This window comes from Mobula hypostoma, chromosome 1 (assembly GCF_963921235.1).
Source record: "Mobula hypostoma chromosome 1, sMobHyp1.1, whole genome shotgun sequence".
NCBI classification, from domain to species: Eukaryota; Metazoa; Chordata; class Chondrichthyes; order Myliobatiformes; family Myliobatidae; genus Mobula; species Mobula hypostoma.
Genome location: NC_086097.1, coordinates 88,969,177 through 88,988,800, shown reverse-complemented (window position 1 = coordinate 88,988,800; position 19,624 = coordinate 88,969,177). Strand labels below are relative to the sequence as shown.

The 19,624-nt window shown below is 44.6% G+C and overlaps 1 protein-coding gene across 1 annotated transcript in view; it reads right to left on the bottom strand.

Annotated features, from left to right (window-relative positions):
- The window catches only part of LOC134348665 (C-type lectin domain family 18 member A-like), a 65,083-nt gene that overhangs the window by 23,921 nt on the left and 21,538 nt on the right, over positions 1-19,624 (bottom strand). Inside the window, exons 3-5 of the mRNA XM_063052420.1 lie at positions 5,103-5,348; positions 3,845-3,942; positions 698-819 (exon numbers count right to left, since the gene is read on the bottom strand). Coding sequence (XP_062908490.1) covers positions 698-819; positions 3,845-3,942; positions 5,103-5,348 — 466 coding nt within the window. The remainder of the gene's footprint in view (positions 1-697; positions 820-3,844; positions 3,943-5,102; positions 5,349-19,624) is intronic.

The following is a 19,624-nucleotide window of genomic DNA, read 5'->3' as shown; positions in this document are numbered from 1 at the left end:
TACACAAAATCTTCCAAATAATGAACACATTGGTAACATTTTAAGGGATGGTTTCAAGCGTAATATTGCTAAACTGATAATACAAGTCTGGTGTATAAAGCCTTTAAGTCAGAGTAACCTTGCCTGATGAAATTTGAAAGTGAAGGGGAATCTTTAAGAAGGGATGAAAACTTTAAGATACAGGAGGAGTTGTGTAAAGCCTTTAATCATAATGGAAGAGAAGGACTCAATTTACAAATTGCTGTTACTTTTTTGAAAGGAAGAAACACTCACTTCTAGCAAAAGGTCTTGGACCAAAAACATTGTCTCTGTTTCTCTCCCCACAAACTATGCCTGACATGAGAATTACAGAATCAGAATCAGGTTTAATATCACCAGCATATGTCATGAAATTTGTTAAATTTGCCAAGCAAATTTGTGAAATTTGTTTCTGATCCTAACAGTTTTCTTTCAAACACTCCAGTGTTCCAGTGACACTCTGTTTAGGATTTAATTTGACAACAGTTCAGTGCCCGCATTGTACACTCATCCTTCAAGTCTCCTTTAATGAACAAGGCTGGCTATGAGGATTGCTTGAGAGTGATTTATAGCATCAAACACTCTGGCACATTGCCAATGACAGGACAAAAGAACAAAACCTGGTACAATGAAGGGCCGTACTGGACTGCTGACAGCACGACAGGTAATAAGCACTTACCACACAGACCTCCATGGTGATCCCAGGATTTGAAACAGCCTGACATGCGGGAAGTGCAGAGTGAGCACGAAGATCCTTCTTTATACGGAATGATTGTTCTCCCGTTGATTTCCCAGTTTCCTCTGAAGCAGGAAGAATGACAATAAGAGAAGGCATGGTGGAGTTTAGACCATTATTCCAAAACTGCAGCCTGGGACCCAGAATGATGTATGGGATGCAGCTGAAGTATTGGGGAAAGAGTCCATGAAAGTAAATTGCTAGATCAGGGGTTCCCAAGTGGACCCTTGCTTAATGATATTGGTCCAGGGTACAAAAAGAGGTTGGTAACACCTATGCTGGAGAAACACAAAGACTGCAGATGCTGGAATATGGGGCTTAAAACAATCTGCTGGAGGAAGTTAGTGAGTGAAGCAGCACCAGTGAGGTGGGGGTGGGGGTGGGGAAGGAAATGTCGACGTTTCGAGTTCCCCTGCTCCCCTCCCTTGCCATTCATCATACACCCCTCCTCAGTCCACCAATCTCCTCAGAAACCTTATCACCACTCCCCTTCTTCTCTTTATACTGGATATCTAGCCTCTGTACTTAGTCTTGATGCAGGATTTTGGCCCAAAACATCGACGATTCCTTTCCTCCTACAGATTCCGCCTGACCTGCTGAGTTCTTCCAGCACATTGTTCGGCGTTCTGTATACCATTAATCCCATTTACCGTGCAGTGTCATTTGAAGAGAGCTCAGCATAGTACAGGTACAGGCCATTCATTGATATCTCTGTTAAGCGCAATGGCAAGATAATCAAATCCTCGAAGATGAATTTATGCAGGAGATGTTACCAAGCTTACTTAGTGCAACACTAACTGTTATTTCTTTCTCTGTGGTGCTCATACGAGCCGCAGCAGGCTTACACCTGTGCTTCACCCAGATGTGCACGTGAACACAGATCAAACTCTGGTAAATGAGATTCATAGGGATGGGTACATGATGGTTAGCACGGACACAGCAGGTTGAAGAGCCGACTTCTGTACTGTCTGACTCAATCACACTAGAAAAGAAGTTCAGTTCATTCGCTATGTGCCGCGTTGTATGTCGTGGGCGATCGTGGTCTTTCCATGACCATGACTGTTCTTGGCAAATTTTTCTACTGAAGTGGTTTGCCATTGCCTTCTTCTGGGTAGTGTCTTTCAGAGACTCTCTGCCTGGCGTCGGTGGTCACATAACCAGGACTTGTGATATGCCCCACCTGTTCATACGACCATCCAGCACCTGCTCCCATGGTGGCACCCCTGATTGGGGGTGGGGTGGGGGGGAAGGGAAGGGCTAAGCAGGTGCTACACCTCATCCAAGGGTGACCTGCAGGCTAGCAGAGGGAAGATCTCCACCCCGCCACTCAATTTCAGATTATCCCTCTCAACTGAGCAGGTTTTGCTTCTGTAAAAGCAAAAAAAGAACTTGCAGTTTTACACCTTTTGGGAGACGAGGCATGATGTGATGTTCCAAGGAAAATAATATGTGGTCATCATTGTAAAGCAGGCTAGCAGAGGGAAGGAGCATCTTACACCTCCTTTGGTAGAGACATATCTCCATCCTGCCACCCTATTTTGCCTCCAAACACAGACTGTGAGACCATGAGAAATTACCTCTGTCCCATTAGTCCAGAATCAAAATGCCCCCTATTGATAAAGATGAAAGAAAAAAAAACAAATGCTTCAAAGTGATATTGATGATTGAATGGGACGGGGAAGGGGGTGCGGACATGGTGGATTTGTTCATGTGAAAAGATATGAGGTTCATCTACTAATTAAACCTTCAACCCTGTGTATCAATGTATCAATAAGATTGAGATAGTACGGAGAAAATTTACAGGAAAGTTATCGTGACTTGAGGGCCTGTGTTACAGGGAAAGAATGAATAGTTTAAGACTTTATAGTGTAGGAGAATGAGGGGAGATCTGAGGGAGGCATACAAAATTATGAGGGGTTTATATGCCCTCTTCGCTGCCGCTGCTACTGTGCGATCGAGAATCTCCGGAGGGGAAGGCCCCAAATCCTCGACTTTGCCTGTTGCCGGGGCCGGGGTCAAAGCGCTCGGTAGAGATGGTGCTCAGTGCTCGGTGTCGGACAGCTGGTCGGAGGCTCGGAGTTTTCGGACGGACTCGGAGTCGGACTGTGGTCGGATGCTTCCAGGATGCTGCATCGGCAAGTTTGCAGCGCTGGAGGTTTACCGTCTGAGTGAGATGATGAGACTTTCGAGAGACTTTGACACTTTTACCATGCCATGGTCTATTCTTTATCAAATTACGGTATTACTTTGCACTGTTGTAACTATATGTTATAATTATGTGGTTTTTGTCAGTTTTTCAGTCTTGGTCTGTCCTGTGTTTCTGTGATATCACACCGGAGGAACATTGTCTCATTTCTTAATGCATGCATTACTAAATGACAATAAGAGAGGACTGTGTGTCCTCATAATCTAATCTAATCTAATGTAGGGTAAATGCAACATGCTTTTCCCACTGAGGTTGGCTGAGACTAGAACTACAGGTCATACTTTAAGCATGAAAGATGAAATATTTAAGCGGAATCTGAGGGCGAAATTCTTCATTCCGAGGGTAGTGGGAGTGCTGAATGAGCAGAAATGGTGCATGCAGATTTGACTTCAGAATTCAAGAGAAACTTAGATAAGTATACGGATAGGAGGGGTATGGAGGGCTATGGTCCGGGTGCAAGTCAATGGGACAAGACAGAATCAGAGCTCAGCACAGAGTGGATCTGCCAAGGGGCCTGTTTTCTGTGCTGTAGTGCTCTTTGACTTTAATTGGCCCAAAAAAAGGATTTGTCAGGCACCAACACTAGAAATTAAAGATAAACGATAGACAATGGTGCACACAAAGTCCCAGAAAAAAAATAACAAAAAGCAATGTTCTAAAATCTTTTACTATAAACATACTAAAGTATAATGGAGATAGTTAAAAAAAAAACCTTTGACTGACAGCCCAGGATGAAGTAATTAACTCCCAAAGTATCCATCCACTTCCACTGGGCTCCAGCTGGTGAGAAGATGTGAGGATGGAAGTACCATGACTAATGGTGGCCCACGGAGTTAAGGAGCTCCTGGCTCTAACTGGAAACATGTTATTCCATAGGCTCTTACCCTGGAGAATAGGCACAGCCAATATTCACCATCCACTGCCCATTCTGGACACAAACGTGCTTGCCACATCCCACCTTGCTTGAAGTGGCCCACACCAGCTGTGAAATAAAGACCAGAAGGTTAGGGGTCTCTCACTCTCATAGCTCTTGCCCACTGAAAACCAACAGTGACAGAGACTGAAGCGGGTGCTTGGCAAAGCAAATGTTGGCACCAGACAAGGTGGAGGGCAGGACTTGGCAGCGCGGAGGACAGGCAGTAGTACAATGCATCAAGTAGTACAGGGCAGGATATGACATTATCCAAGAGTGCAGACAGTTAGGCATAAAGACCAGAGATTCTGCAGATGCTGCCAATCTTGAACAACACACACAATATGCTGGAGGAACTCAGCAGGTCAGGCAGCATCTATGGAGAGGAATAAACAGTTGGTGTTTCGGGCTGAGGGCCTTCATCAGGACTGGAAAGGAAGGGGGCTGAAGCCAGAATAAGGAGGGTGAGACCAGGTGATGGGGAATTTGGGTGGGATGTGGGGAGATGAAGTAGGAAGCTGGGAGAGGAGAGGCGGAAGAGGGCAAGGGGCTGAAAAAGAAGCAATCTAATAGGACAGGATACTAGGCCATGGAGGAAATGGAAGGAGGACTAGGGGTACCAGAAGGAGGTGAAAAAATACAGAAGGGAGTGGGGAGGGGGAGAAATTACTGGAAGTTAGAGAGACCTATATTGATGCAATCGGGTTAAAGTTGGTAACTTCGTTGATACAGTCAGGCAACTCTGCACATTCCAGTCATTGTGATAAAGAGCAAAGATTTCCAAAAATCCACTAAAAGCACTGAAGATTCAGGTAAGTGTCCAACAGGCAGACTATGGCCCAGGCATCTCATCTTGCTGCACTAATTGATACACTACCAACTGATCACTCTACTCCGTATGCTCTGTTCTCAGGGACACACACCAAACGCAAACATGAACTGCAGATGGAATGTCATCAAGTCAGTGAAAGATGCACTTTGGTTCACCCAAAGCTGGCTGGTCCTCCAGTGTAGGGGATGCCCGTCACTGGTACGTTCCAGGGTGCAGGAGTACCTTCTGAGGGGTGCACCGAAGTTCGGGGCGCAGCCACACCAAGGCTTTGTGGGGAAGGAGCACAGTCTAGTGTCCTGCTGCACTGGACACTGCGGGGATGATCAATTAATTATAACATAACAGTGCTCTCCAGCATCTAGGTCAATGTCAATAGAGACAATGTCGGGGTACCCACCTGTGTATAATGCTGGCACGAGGCATTGTACTTGCACTGGCCCGTGTGGTAGTGGTAATTCTGAGCCTCTCTGAACCAGACGTCGATGACATTTGAGAAAGATGCTCTTGGGTCCATAGTGGTGTGAAAATTCCAGCCAATCTCCTCCTCCTCCTCCTCCGCCACCTCAATCTGCTGGTCCTGCTGACTCCTCTGGCAACTGCTCGCCCTCACCTGTGCCAGTCGGGCAAGCTTCTCACTCCACTCCTGTAGGGTGCCCAGGCAAACGTTAGGAGTGGGGTTACACTGCTTGTGATCTATGCTAATGTCTACAGTCTTTAGGATGAACTGTTTGCTCTTTCAGACAATCCCATAGCACTATCTAAATAGTACAGGAGCTCTCAGATGCCCAAGTTAATAGTTATCACTCACATAATAAAAGTTAAATAGATTACCTAGTTGTCAGATTGCCACTTGATGGTAAGGAAATACAGTCACAGTGTATTTAAGATTAGAGTTACTCTAACCTTACAGTGAGTCACGGTTTACTGAAGTTTAGCATTACTCATTGTGTAACTACGATCAGTTTACAGAGGGCAAATGTTACTCACCACATCACACTATAGTCAGTTTACTGAGAGTCCATGAAAGTACCCCCATATTTATTGAAGCTAAGTGCAACAACCATCACTGTATACGTATTGAGGGTAAGAGTTAGTAGCCCCTGTGTAAGTGCTATCACTGTTTATCATCGGTGTATAACAGGTCAGGTTCTTTATTGTCCACAAATTGCAGGAATCACTGCACTATGAAATACAGTATCTGCAAAGTTCTCCTGCACATCCAGGAACTGTGAAGCTTGAGTGATAAATAATACTTCCTTCTATCTTTATCCTCCAGGGTTCCCACACTGTGCTTGATAGAGTGTGAGTCATTTCTCCAGCAGGCTAACAGATTCCTCTTCGTCCAACAAACAATGGCTGTGAGCCTGCAGTCAGCAGCAGAGAGCTAGTTCTCCCCATTCATTAGCTCAGCCTTCTCTGCTGCACACACGTGCATATGTGTATATACAGAAAAAGCAACAGTGTGACCCTTCGCCCAAATTTTCACTGGGTTACCAATTCACCTCTGGTCAATGGAGCAGATCATATTCCCATCAGCCACCACTGCTCTCCCAGCCCAATAAATCACTTAAATTAACGAAACCAAAACTCAGGAGGAAGACATGATACACTTTAGAACTAGCATCGTAATATACAGCACAGAAACAGGCCCTTGTGCATGCCAATTAAGATGCCAATATAAACTAATCCCATTTGCCTGTGTTTGCTTCATACCATTCTAAACCTTTCCTATCCATGTGTCTGTCCAAACGATTTTAAATTTTGTAAATGTCTTTTGTCAATCTTCTCTGGCAGCTGATCCCACATGATTTAAAATCTGGTAAAATTCATCTTTCCAATCAAAGACGAACTTCTACCTCGCTGAAGCTTAGATAGAAAGTGTCTATTACAATAAACATTTCAGGAGACAGGGTGGAGACACGTCTCCACCAAAGAAACACAGAAACATAGAAAACCTACAGCACAATACAGGCCCTTCGGCCCACAATCCTATGCTGAACATGTACTTACTTTAGAAATTACCCACAGTTACCCATAGCCCTCTATTTTTCTAAGCTCCATGTACCTATCCAGGAGTCTCTTAAAAGACCCTGTAGTTTCCGCCTCCATCACCGTCGCCAGCAGCCCATTCCATGCACTCACCACTCTGCGTAAAAAACTTACCCCTGACATCTCCTCTGTACCTACTTCCAAGCACCTTAAAACTGTGCCCTCTCATGCTAGCCATTTCAGCCCTGGGAAAAAGCTTCTGACTATCCACATAATCAATGCCTCTCATCATCTTATACACCTCTATCAGGTCACCTTTCATCCTCTGTTGCTCCAAGGAGAAAAGGCCTTGTTCATTCAACCTATTCTCATAAGGCATGCTCACCAATCCAGGCAACATCTTTGTAAATCTCCTCTGCACCCTTTCTATGGTTTCCACATCCTTCCTATATAGGTTTGCCAACTTTCTCACTCCCAAATAAAGGACAAAGGTAGCAGTCAAATACAGGACACTTTTGTTTACCCCGAGAAGACTACCATGACCATAAAGCCTTGCGCGGGCACCTGTGTGCGCATGCGTGACATGCACATATGTGACGTGCGCATACATGTACATGCCGATTTTTTTTCTCTACAAATCAGTTTTGGCTTAATCTTCTCAATTTTATGTGTTATTTGGTATGATTTGGTAGGTTATTTTTTGGGTCTGGGAATGCTCAAAAGTTTCCCCCCATATTGCTTCTTTGCTTTACACCATTTCAGCACGAAAGGTTTCATAGGAACGCTCTACTTTAGTAGGGGAAATACGGGACAAGGGCGGTCCCGTATGGGACAAACCAATTTAGCCCAATATACGGGATGTCCCTTCTAATACGGGACAGTTGGCAACCCTGTTCCTATAGTGAGGCGACCAGAACTGAGCACCGTACTCTAAGTGGGGCCTGACCAGGGTCCTATACAGTTGCAACGTTAAAGAAGGTGTAAGGCTCTCCTTCCCTCTGCTAACCTGCAGGTCACCCTTGGGCAAGGTGTAACACCTGCTTGGAAAATTACACTGAAGAGATAGTAATGGGGGACAAAAAGTGGCAGACAAATGTAATAAGTATTTTGCATCAGTCTTCACTATGGAAGACTCCAGCAAAATGGCAATAAATTTGGAAGTGTCAGGGGCCAAAATTGAGTGCAGTAGCTATTACTAAGGAGAAGGTTCTTGGGAAGCTGAAAAGTCTGAAGGTAGATAAGTCACCTGGACCAGTTGAACTACATTTCTGAAAGAGGTAACTGAAGAGATTTTGAAGGCATTAGAGGTGATCTTTCAAAAATAACTGTTCTGGAATGGTCCCAGAGGACTGGAAAATTATAAATGTTACTCCACTCTTGAAGAAGGGAGGGAGGAAAAAAGAAAATTATAGGCCAGTTAGGCTATAATAGGAAGATATTGGAGTCCATTATTAAGGATGAGATTTCAGGATACATGGAAACACAGGATAAAATAGGCCAAAGAAAACATGCTCTTAAGGGGAAATCTTGCCTGACAAATCCATTGGAATTCTTTGAGGATATTACAGACAGGATAGACAAAGGAGAGTCCGTGTATGTTGTTCACTTGGATTTTGAGAAGGTCTTTGACAAGATGCCATATATGAGATGGCTTAGCAAGAGCCCATGGTATTACAGGAAAGATACTAGCATGGATGGAAGATTAATTGACTGGCAAGAGGCAAAGAAGTGGGAATAAAAGACACCTCCAAGTTGGCTGACGAGGACTAGTGGCTTTGTGATCAAGTTAGCAGATGATGAGAAGATAGGTTGACGGACAAGAAGCAGAGAAGCAGCAGAAGGACTCAGACAGATTAGGGGAATGGGCAAAGAAGTGTCAGATGGAATATAGTGTAGGGAAGTGTATGGTCATGCACTTTGTCAGAAGGAATAAAGGCATAGACTATTTTCTAAAAGAGGAGAAAATTCAAAACTCGGAGGTGCAAAGGGACTTTGGAGTCCTTGCGGAGGATTCCCTAAAGGTTAACTTGCAGGTTGAGTCAGTGGTAAGAAAGGCAAATGCAATGTTAGCATTCTTTTCAAGAGGACTAGAATATGAAAGCAATTATGTGATGCTGAGGCTTTAAATAGGCATTGGTCAGACCACACTTGGAATGCTGTGAACAGTTTTGGGGCACATGTGCTGGCATTGGAGAGGGTCCAAATGAGGTTCACGAGAATGATCCCAGGAATGGAAAGGTTAATGTATGACGAGTATTTGATGGCTCTGGGCCTGTACTTGCTGGAGTTTAGACGAATGAGAGAAGATCTCATTGAAACTTACCGATTACTGAAGGGCCAATATAGAGTAGATGCAGAGAGGATGTTTCCTATAGTGGGGGTGCCTAGAACCATAGGCCACTGGCTCAGAATAGAAGGACTTCCATTTTGAACAGAGAAGAGGAGGAATTTCTCTAGCTAGGGTGGTGAATCTATGGAATTCATTGCCACAGGCAGCTATGGAGGCCAAGTCATTAAGTGTATTTAAGGCAGAAGCTGATAGGTTCTTGATTAACAAAAGGTATCAAATGTTACAGGGAGAAGGCAGGGGAATGGGATTGAGAGTGAAAATAATCAGCAATAATGGAATGGCGGAGTAGACTTGATGGACTGAATGGCTTAATTCTGCTATGTCTTATGGTCATATAGTCTTGAAGATCACTGGGGAAGGAATTAATTGCAAGAATGGAAGTTCAAGTTCAGTTTACTGTCATTCAGCCCATAAACATGCATACCCTGAAATGAAATGTTCCTCTAGACCAAGGTGCACAACACACTACATATAACTCACACATAACACACAAAGTAACATTACCACAAATAAATTAACAAATAATAATGTGCAGAAATGACACAAGTTTAAAAAAAATAAACAGCATAATGCTACTGGCACTTCATACGTGATGAGACCTGGGTGGTGACAGGGAGTTCAGTGGCCTCACGGCCTGGGGGAAGCTGTTTCTCATCCTAACAATTCTTGTCCTAATGTTAGGGTATCCTGCCTGATGGTAGGGGGTCTAAGAGATTGTAGTACCGGTGGGAGGGGTCATTGACAATGCTAAGGAGCCTGCCTGCCTGTGCAGCGCTCCTGATAGATATCTCTGATGGAATGACCCTCTCAGCAGTCCTCCCAATCCTTTGTAGGGTCTTGCAGTCAGATGCCTTGTAGTTCCTGTACCAGATCGTAATGCAGCTGGTCAGGACACTCTCAATGGTGCACCTGTAAAAATTAGTTAAAATGGGGATGGGGGGGGGGCTTATTCACCTCAATATCCTCAGGAATGGAGATACTGTGCTTTCTTGACCAAAGACGTGGTGTTGAGGGATCATTTGAGATTGTCAGTTATGTGCACTCCCAGAAACTTGGTGCTCCTAATTCTCTCCATGGAGGGACTGGGTATGTGCCGTGAGGAGTGGCCAACCTGTAATTTCCTAAAGTCCACAATCACCTCTTTGGCCTTGTCTGCCTGGAGACTCGCACCATCCTTCCAGCTGCTCTGCCGCTCTGTACACCGTCTCGTCATCGTTGCTGAAGAGGCCAACCACTGTTGTGTCATCAGCGAAGTTGATGATTCAGTTTGAACTGGACCTGGCGGTGCAGCTATACGTCAGCAGCGTGAACAGTGGCAGCCTCAGCACGCAGCCCTGCGGAGCGCCAGGGCTCAGCGTGATGGAGTTCGAGATATTGCTGCCAACACGGATTGACTGTGTCCAGGATCCAGTTAGAGAGAGAGGTGTGGAGACCCAGAGAGGACAGGTTACCCACCAGGTTCTGAGTGATGATCGTATTAACCACCTAGCTGATGTCGATAACAAAATTCTGGCATGTGAGGCACCATTTTCCAAGTGGAGTGCAGAGACTATGGCATAACCTCTGGAGTGATTTCAGCGATAAGTGAACTGGAAAGGGTCCAATGTAGCAGGAAGATTCGATTTAATGTGGTCCACACCCAGCCCCTCAAAGCACTTCATTATTGTTGAGATCAGTGCCACTGGGGGTCAGTCAGTTGTCGAGGCAGTTACCGCCACCCTCTTGGGCACTGGAATGATAGTGGCTTCCTTGAAGCCTGAGGGGACAGTGGACTATTCCAAAGAAATGTTGAAAATGTTCCGCTAATGCCCCTCCTTACCCCATCTCCTATTTTCTTTATTTATTCATTTATTATTCCCCCCCTTTTTTTCTCTCTCACTTTCCCTCTCACAATCACTCTTTGCCTGCTCTCCATCTTCCTCTGGTGCTACCCTCCCCCTTTCTTTCTCCCTTGGCTCCAGCTTTGTTTCCCTTTAGCCAATCAACTTTCCAGCTCTTGGCTTCACCCCTTCCCCCTCCTGTCTTCTCCTATCATTTCAGATCTCCCTCTCCCCCTCCCTCTTTCAAATCTCTTACTATCTCTTCTTTCAGTTAGTCCTGACAAAGGGTCTCGGCCCGAAACGTCTCCTGTACCTCTTCCTATAGATGCTACCTGGCCTGCTGTGTTCTACTAGCATTTTGTGTGTGTGGCCAGCAACTTAACCAGCCTTCAAACACCCAGAGCTTGAGATCCAAGGTGACTGGAAAGAAAATGGGAAGCCTTGCACCAAAGCTTAAGACAATTGCAAAATTTAAGGTAATAAAATGTATTTATTGCACAGCGTTTTCTTGAACTTTAAAGAATCAATGCTAGCCACTACATAGAAGAAGTGCAAAGCTGCAGGAAGTGATTTCTAGCATCCCCTGAGAGGGGCGAGGCTATCCTGGTGACCTGTCTAAGTCTAATTGGCAGCTTCTTTGGAACTGCTGTGATCCTTCAACTGTGCACTCAGAGGGCCTGGATATTACGCTCAAGAGTGGGACATGAACCTCTACAACCATCTGATCCTGAAGTGAAATATGTGATTTTCATGTTCTGCAAGCCTCCAGCATTCTCACACCCTACCTGCTGGGTCCGCCCAATCTGTTTGGTCTTTTACCATTCGGACACGAAAGAATGCGATTAATTCGCTCTTCCCCTTCTCAGTAACCATAGCATTTCATCGGTGCCATTGTTTTACTTATTATACCATATGACAGTTCAACTCGCTTAGTAACTGTCTTTGCCTATCTTATCACTTAGAAAATAGCCTCTTCTATATTTAATGGTACTTGGCCAGCATTCACCAACCCCTACACAATGTCTTTTTTTGTTTCCTAACTACGCCTTTGGCATGTTATTTCATCCCAGTCGATCACCACAGACTCACTTCATCATGATGCGCCTTTCTAATCCTTCCTTAACGTAATTACAAATTAATTGTGGGCCACACTCACCTGATTCCCGGGTGTGTATTTATGCTGTGTGCTCACTGTTCTGCCTGTGTAGGGTCTGCTTGTGCCCTCCGGAGGACACGAGCATGAACATATCCTTGCAACAGCTTGAGCTCTGTCCTCTTTCCATGAACCAGCCTACCCGCTATCGAGGGCATATAGACAAAAAGGTGTCAGTAAAGGGCCAGTAACATCAGGACGGATCCCATCCACCCTGCTCGAGGAGTGTTTGCCCCACTCCCATCGGGGAGGATGCTACGTAGCATCCACCTCAGCACCACCAGGCTCAAATACAACGACCTTCTCCAAGCAATAAGGCCGATCAACACCTCCACCCACAAACACAGCCTGCACAACCACCCAACCACCACTACTTTGTCATTTCCCGTCAGTCAACTTATGTACAGACACTCCTGTACATAATCTGTACATCACTTTATTGACGTAATCTACTAAAAATATATAGTTTATAAGCTATTTTACATATTAATACAGTGTTTATTCTGTTTTTAAAATTATTATTGTGTTCTTCAACTTATCTTAAATGTTTTTGTGTTGCATCAGATCCGGAGTAACAATTATTTCGTTCCCCTTCAATCGTGACCTGGATTTTCATCTATTTCTCTACTCGTTATCCTGAGCGGGTCTCAATCAAAGTTTGAAAAGCTCAAGGTACATTTATTATTTAAGTATGTATACAATATACAGCCTTGAGATTTGTCTCCTTGCAGATAGCCACAAAACAAAGAAACCCAATAGACCCCATTTAAAAAAAGACCATCAGACACCTAATGTGCAGAAAACAAATCGTGCAAACACTAAAAGTGAGCAAATAACATTCAGGACTGGAGTTCACGTGAGACACAAAGCCAGTTATCACTGCAGTTGTTCCAGAAGCACGTTAGCTGCAGGCCACAGTCCCAGTTCAGCGCAGAGTGGAGTAAAGCCCAGCACAACCACAAGAGGTACTAAACACATAACTGATCAACGTTAAAGAACCTGTGTGGGACCTTCCTCATCTGTTGCTGTATCTCCAGATGCATTGGAGTTTCTGCTGCATTGCCCAGAACAGTTAGATAAAGATACCCAAAGCCGTATCTTTGTGAAATAAAATTAGGAATGATTCATTTTGTCTGGTCCAAAGTTTGTCCACTTCATAACACAATATCCCAATAACCTTATCGCCTTGAATACATACATATATATATTCTTTTGTTCATACATCATTGACTGGCAGCTCTCCCCCTCCTACTCTCCATCCCTAAACATCCAATGAATGGGGATGGGGTTGTTGCCAGGATACGGCCATGCTTAGCAACAAGCATCAGCTTTGAAGGCTGTCTTCCATTTAAATCTTTCTCCAACAAGGAAGGAAGCACACTTAGCACAATGGGTTCATTCACATTCCTCACGTCTAATGGGTGCAGTGAGTCTGGCATCAACGCAATGAGCAAAGACTGAATGCTTGTGTTCTCACTTGGCCTCTGGTTTGCTTGTCAGTGTGTTGATGGATTCACATGGGTCACGCCGCTTCATGTGTGTGCCAGGAAGTTCTGACAGTGTGGGATAAACAACAGGAAACTTGTAATTGCAACTAGGTTTGTAAAATCACAAGGGCAGCTCTATGGATTGGAAAGGGTTGAAGCTGTATGGGGCAGACAAGCTCAGGTAGACAACTCGATCGGCATTGACAAGTTGGGCCGTAGGACCTGTTTCTGTCTACTCTATGATCCCAGTCCAAACTCCATTAAACCCCAAACACAACCACGTCGCTTAACACGATCATCCAACCAATAATATACTCCACAATCTGCAATGTACATTGCAAAGTGTTTACCCCATTTATAGAAAGGTTATGTGGTACTGTGCAAAGCCAACTAATTAAGCTGTCCTAGCATACGAGCCACAACCCAACCTATAGGACTGTATCACTTATAGCGTATGGTCACAAATACTGGAACAATTATTTTGTAACAATACCCAAAACTTGAGCTGAGCCTTAAACTGCAGAATTCTGCTTTCCTTTTCCTTTAATCCAAAATATATAACGGTATATTCCTAAATCCTGCACCTGCAGCCCACAGAACCCTGCCGTCCTACACAATAACCGAGGCTATAGGGGACACAGGGTTCAAGAAGCAAAAACAGCAGCCCATCCTTGCCATTTTACACAGAGCATACAAAACACATTAAGCCTGCCACATTGTGCACCGCAAAATCAAATTACTGACTTCAGCTATTTTATGATACAGTATATCAGTTCACAATTATTGGCCAGTACACTGGGATGGGCATACTTCTGTTCTCCTTTAATGTAAGGCCACAGGATCTTTTATAGCCAGCCGAAGGAGCAAACAGAGCCTCAGTTTAATTAAAGTTGAAAAATCAGAAAACCCCAAATGCTGGAAAGCTGAAGCAAATCTAAAAGTTAAAATAAAAATGCTGGAAGCACTCAGCAGGTCACGCAGCACCTTTGGAAAGAGAAACAGAGTTAACATCTCAAGTCTGGCTGAGTGTTTCTGGCATTTTGCACCTTAGTTTAAGAAGGGGTTCGTGTTGTCAGAATGCAGCAATCCCTCAGTACCGCAAAAGTAGTATCACTTCAGATTACGTGCTCCGGAACGGGAGTTAGAGCACACAGGGGTCCGAGTCATAGGCAGGTGGTCTCACCTGCAGGCCAAGCCGGAGAACAAGGGCAATTCTTTGGAGTTACAGTGGACTGGGTTGTCAGACGGAGGAGGCAGTTTGCAGTGTGCCAAAGCGCTGGTCCTGAGGAGGCGGAGCAACAAAATTCCCACACTGCTGCGTGAGGCAACAGCCACTGGAAGACAGATGTCCGTTGTTTACCAGGGTATCACTGAACTTGGGAGACGTATTGCTGCACCAGGAAGCCACCTGCTTAAAGGAGGCACGGAGGACAATGACGTGGTCCTGACCTCGTCAGGATTTGAGGGCTGTAACAGTTCACGTTTGAATATTTTTCTAACCCTAATTGTTAATACCCAGTGCCTAAATCTGCTCGTGTGAAGAGAAACAACAGCTGGAAAGAGCACTGATGCTAAGTCAATGCCTCCAAGTTATAAATACATGGGTTAGAGCCAAGGCTTAAGTTGCATTAAAGTAGATCAAATCAGGATCTCAAAGTGATAACCCAGGAGGAAATTGCACACATTGCTTATGGCTTAAACGACTTGGCTGAAATAAAGCCGCCACGTCTCTTCCTGGTAGGTATCTATCTATCTATCAATCAGCAGAAAATGATCCCAAGCAGGAGGGAACTCTCCAGACTCTGAAGGAATCGGCAGCACTCCTGGGAACATCCTTCACTCTGAGTGTCAGAATCCCAGATACGATATCATGGAGGGATATTATAAGCACAAGGTTACAGAGACGGGGACAGCTGACATTAGCACACAAGCACTCCGCAGCTTGTGTCAACCCTAGGAAGCGGGCTGCCACATGATCTGATCTTAGGTGCTCATGGAGCAGGGCGACAGTTACAGTGCCTGCGAGGCCATTTGGCCCTTCATGTTGATGCCAGACTGTTGAGTTTAACCTCACTTTCCCACCCCACAGTTTTTAGCCTCACTGTTTACAGTACTGAAGTGTTCAAACTGACACAAGAGACTGCTGGAGAAACTCAGCAGGTCAAGCAGCATCCGAGGGGGCAAAAGGAACTGTTGGCGTTTTGGGTTGACACCCTGTAACAGGATCCTCTGACCAGCAATGTCAGCAATTCCTTTCCTCCCACAGATGTTGCTTGGCCAGCCGAGTTCCTCCAGCTGATGGTTTAAATTTCTTACTGACACTGTTTACAGTCATAGAAAAGTACTGCACAGAAACAGGCCCTTTGGCCCATCCAGACCTTGTTGTGCCACAGATTTAAATTGCCTACTCCCAGTGATCCGCCCTGGGACCATAGCCCTCCATACCCCTACCATCCATGTACCTATCCAAACTTCTCTTAAATGTTGAAATCGAGCTCGCATTGGCAGCTCATTCCACACCCTCATGATCCTCTGAATGAAGAAGTTTCCCCTCATGTTCCCCTTAAACCTTTCACCTTTAATCCTTAACCCATGACCTCTAGTTCTAGTCCAACCCAACCAAAGTGGAAAAAGCCTGCCTATCTATACTCCTCATAATTTTGTATATCTCTATCAAATTTCCTCTCAATCTTCTACATTCCAAGGCATAATGTCCTCCCTATTCAATCTTTCCATGTAACTCAAGCCCTCCAGACTCGGCAACATCTTGTAAATTTTCTCTGTACTCTTTCAACCCTATTTACATTTTTCCTGTAGGTAGATGATCAAAACTGCACAAGAAACTCCAAATTAGCTTTCTTTATGATCCTATCATCCTGTGTTGCTACTTTCAATGAATTATGTATCTGTATTCCCAGATCCCTTTGTTCTACCACACTCCTCAGTGCTCTACCATTCACTGTGTGGGACCTACCCAGGTTGTTCCTACTGAAGTGAACACCTCGCACTTGTCTGCATGGAATTCTCACACTTGTCTGCATTAAATTCCATCTGTCACTTTTCAGCCCATTTTTCCCGCTGGTCCAGATCTGCTGCAAGCTTTGATAGTCTCCTTGCTGTCCACCACACCCCCAATCTTGGTTTAAATATGATGAAGGCTTCTGCCTCCACCACTCTTCCAAGCACAAAGTGCTAGATGCCAGCCGAGTATTTTCCCCAGCTTCCCTTTAATTCCTCACAGATTACTTTAAATCGTTGTCTTTTGGTTATCATCCTCTGTCTGACACAAGGACTGGAGCACAGTAAAACCTATATAAATGACCTGGATGGGGAAGTGGAGGGATGGGTTAGTAAATTTGCTGATGACACGAAGATTGGGGGTGTTGTGGACAGTGTGGAGGGCTGTCAGAAGTTACAGTGGGACATCGTTAAGATGCAAAACTGGGTTGAGAAGTGGCAGATGGAGTTCAACCAAGATAAGTATAAGGTGGTTCATTTTGGTAGGTCAAATATGATGGCAGAATATAATATTAATGGTAAGACTCTTGGCAATGTGGAGGATCAGAGAGATCTTGGGGTCCGAGTCCATAGGACACTCAAAGCTGCTGCGCAGGTTGACTCTGTGGTTAAGAAGGCATATGGTGCATTGGCCTTCATCAACCGTGGGATTGAGTTCAAGAGCTGAGAGGTAATGTTACAGGACCCTGGTCAGACCCCACTTGGAGTGCTGTGTTCATTTCTGGTCACTTCACTACAGAAAGGATGTGGACACTGTAGAAAGAGTGCAGAGGAGATTTACAAGGATGTTGCCTGGATTGGCGAGCATGCCTTATGAAAACAGATTATGTGAACTCGGTCTTTTCTTCTTGGAGCGACAGGATGAGAGGTGATCTGACAAAGGTGTATAAGATGATGAGAGGCATTGATCATGTGGATAGTCGGAGGCTTTTTCCCAGGGCTGAAATTGCTAACACGAGAGGGCACACTTTTAAGGTGCTTGGAAGTAGGTACAGAGGGGATGTCAGGGCTAAGTTTTTTACACAGAGGGTGGTGAGTGCGTGGAATGGGCTGCTGGCGATGGTGGTGGAGGCGGAAACTACAGGGTCTTTTAAGAGACTGCTGGATACGTACAAGGAGCTTCAAAAAATACAGGGCAGTGGGTAACCCTAGGTAATTTCTAAAATAAGTACATGTTCGGCACAGCATTGTGGGCTGAAGGGCCTGTATTATGCTGTAGGTTTTCTATGTTTCTATGTTTACTTATTACTGAATGGAATGAATTACATGTGCTCTGAGGAGTAGTAAAAAATTAGAATCTTAGAAAATTGGATGAAGAGTGAAGAAATTCTAGCTGACCCGGAATCAGCAGACTAGCAAACCCCAGGGTCCTGCTTCCAATAACTTTCAACTTTACCCTAACTGTTCAGAAGGAGTTTCTTGACCTGTCACTAAGGAAAATAAATCCTTCTACACACCCTGTACAGGTACCTAATGCTTCAATTTAATCTCCCCTTAGCCGCTACTATTCCAGAATATAACCACAACCCAGTCTAACTGATCTTTCCTTACAGCTAGACCATTCTTGGCAAAATCTTCATAAATCTCTTGTTATCTTTGCAGAGAACAAATGAAAAACATAAGATGTGATAACAGTGACAATCCACTGTCCTTCAACCACGTTTATAGCTTTTCCCCACGAGAGGTCTCACTGATTATCCTCCTAGTGATAGCACACAATTCATGTAATGAGTTCCTCAGGCCTGTGCAGGACGCTGGAGAGTGTCGGGCTCCAAGCTTGTTAGAGCACCTGGATTGGTTAATTATTGTTTAATGACAGCTATTAATCATTTAATCATTCTTTGTGTTTTTTCTCGAGCAACTCGCTCTTTGTAATGCGGTCTCCTGGTGCCATCTGTTTAAGCGTGCTAAATTCATTTTGATAGGCTCAGGGATTCTGAGTTACTTGCAGTATTTAAGTGGATGCCCAATTAGCGCTAAACGTAGGGTCCTAGTTTTGAGAATGTTACTTTTTTGCGGTGTCACTCGGCTGAGTCCCTGATGTTCTTTGGAAATATTATCAATGAACTTTCGTCGTCATCCCTAAATTGGAGTCTGTCATTCCTCCACATTTGGGTTCCGATATTGCCAGCGCACATGGTGACAATTCTGTTCCAGCTCTCTAATTACTTCATTCTCCTCTACTGAACAATTTGTCTGCTTGCTACACCTAACCCCGGGCAACATGATCCATAAATATTATAAGGTGCCTCAATGAATGTCATGGGATCAATGATCAGATGAGAAAATTACACCAAACCATAAAGATAGGGTTAACAGAACAAGCAAGCAGAAGTGCGAAATTTAAAAATCCTCCTGAAGGAAGAGACCGTGGTTGAGAGGTGGATGTTTGCAGAGGGAGTGTAAGGTCACTGATTGTGTGTGTGTGTGTGTGTGTGTGTGTGTGTGTGTGTGTACGTGTACACACTGGTGAAGGGAGAGGGGTGGGCAGAGTAAGGAAGTGTGGAAGTCAAAAGATTAGAGAACCACAGATGTAAAAAAAAAGACACAATTGACAGCATGTGCAGAGTCGTGCAAGAGGTGATCTGAGGTGTTCCATTGCTGAGAAAGGGTATCAGGCAGAGTCATAGAGTCATAGAACACTACAACATACAAACAGGCCCTTCAGCCCATCTAGTCCTTGCCAAACTATTAAGTTGCCTAGTCGCATCGACCATGGCTCTCCGTATCCCTCTCATCTGAATTTCACTTAAATGCTGAAACTGAGCCTGCATCCACCACTTCCACTGACAGCTTGTTCCGCACTCTCGCCACCCTCTAAGTGAAGAAATTCTCCCTCATTCACCCTTAAGCATTTCACCTTTCATCCTTAACCCATAACCTCTAGTTCTAGTGTCACCTTACCTCAGTTGAAGAAGCCTCCTTGCATTTACCCTATCTATACCCCTCATAATTTTGTATACCTCAATCAAATCTCCCTCATTCTTACAAGCTTTAGGGAGTGAAGTCCAAACCAATTCAAACTTTCCCTATAAATCAGGTTCTCAAGTCCCGGCAACATCTTCATAAATTCTCTCTGTACTCTTTCAAACTTATTGACAT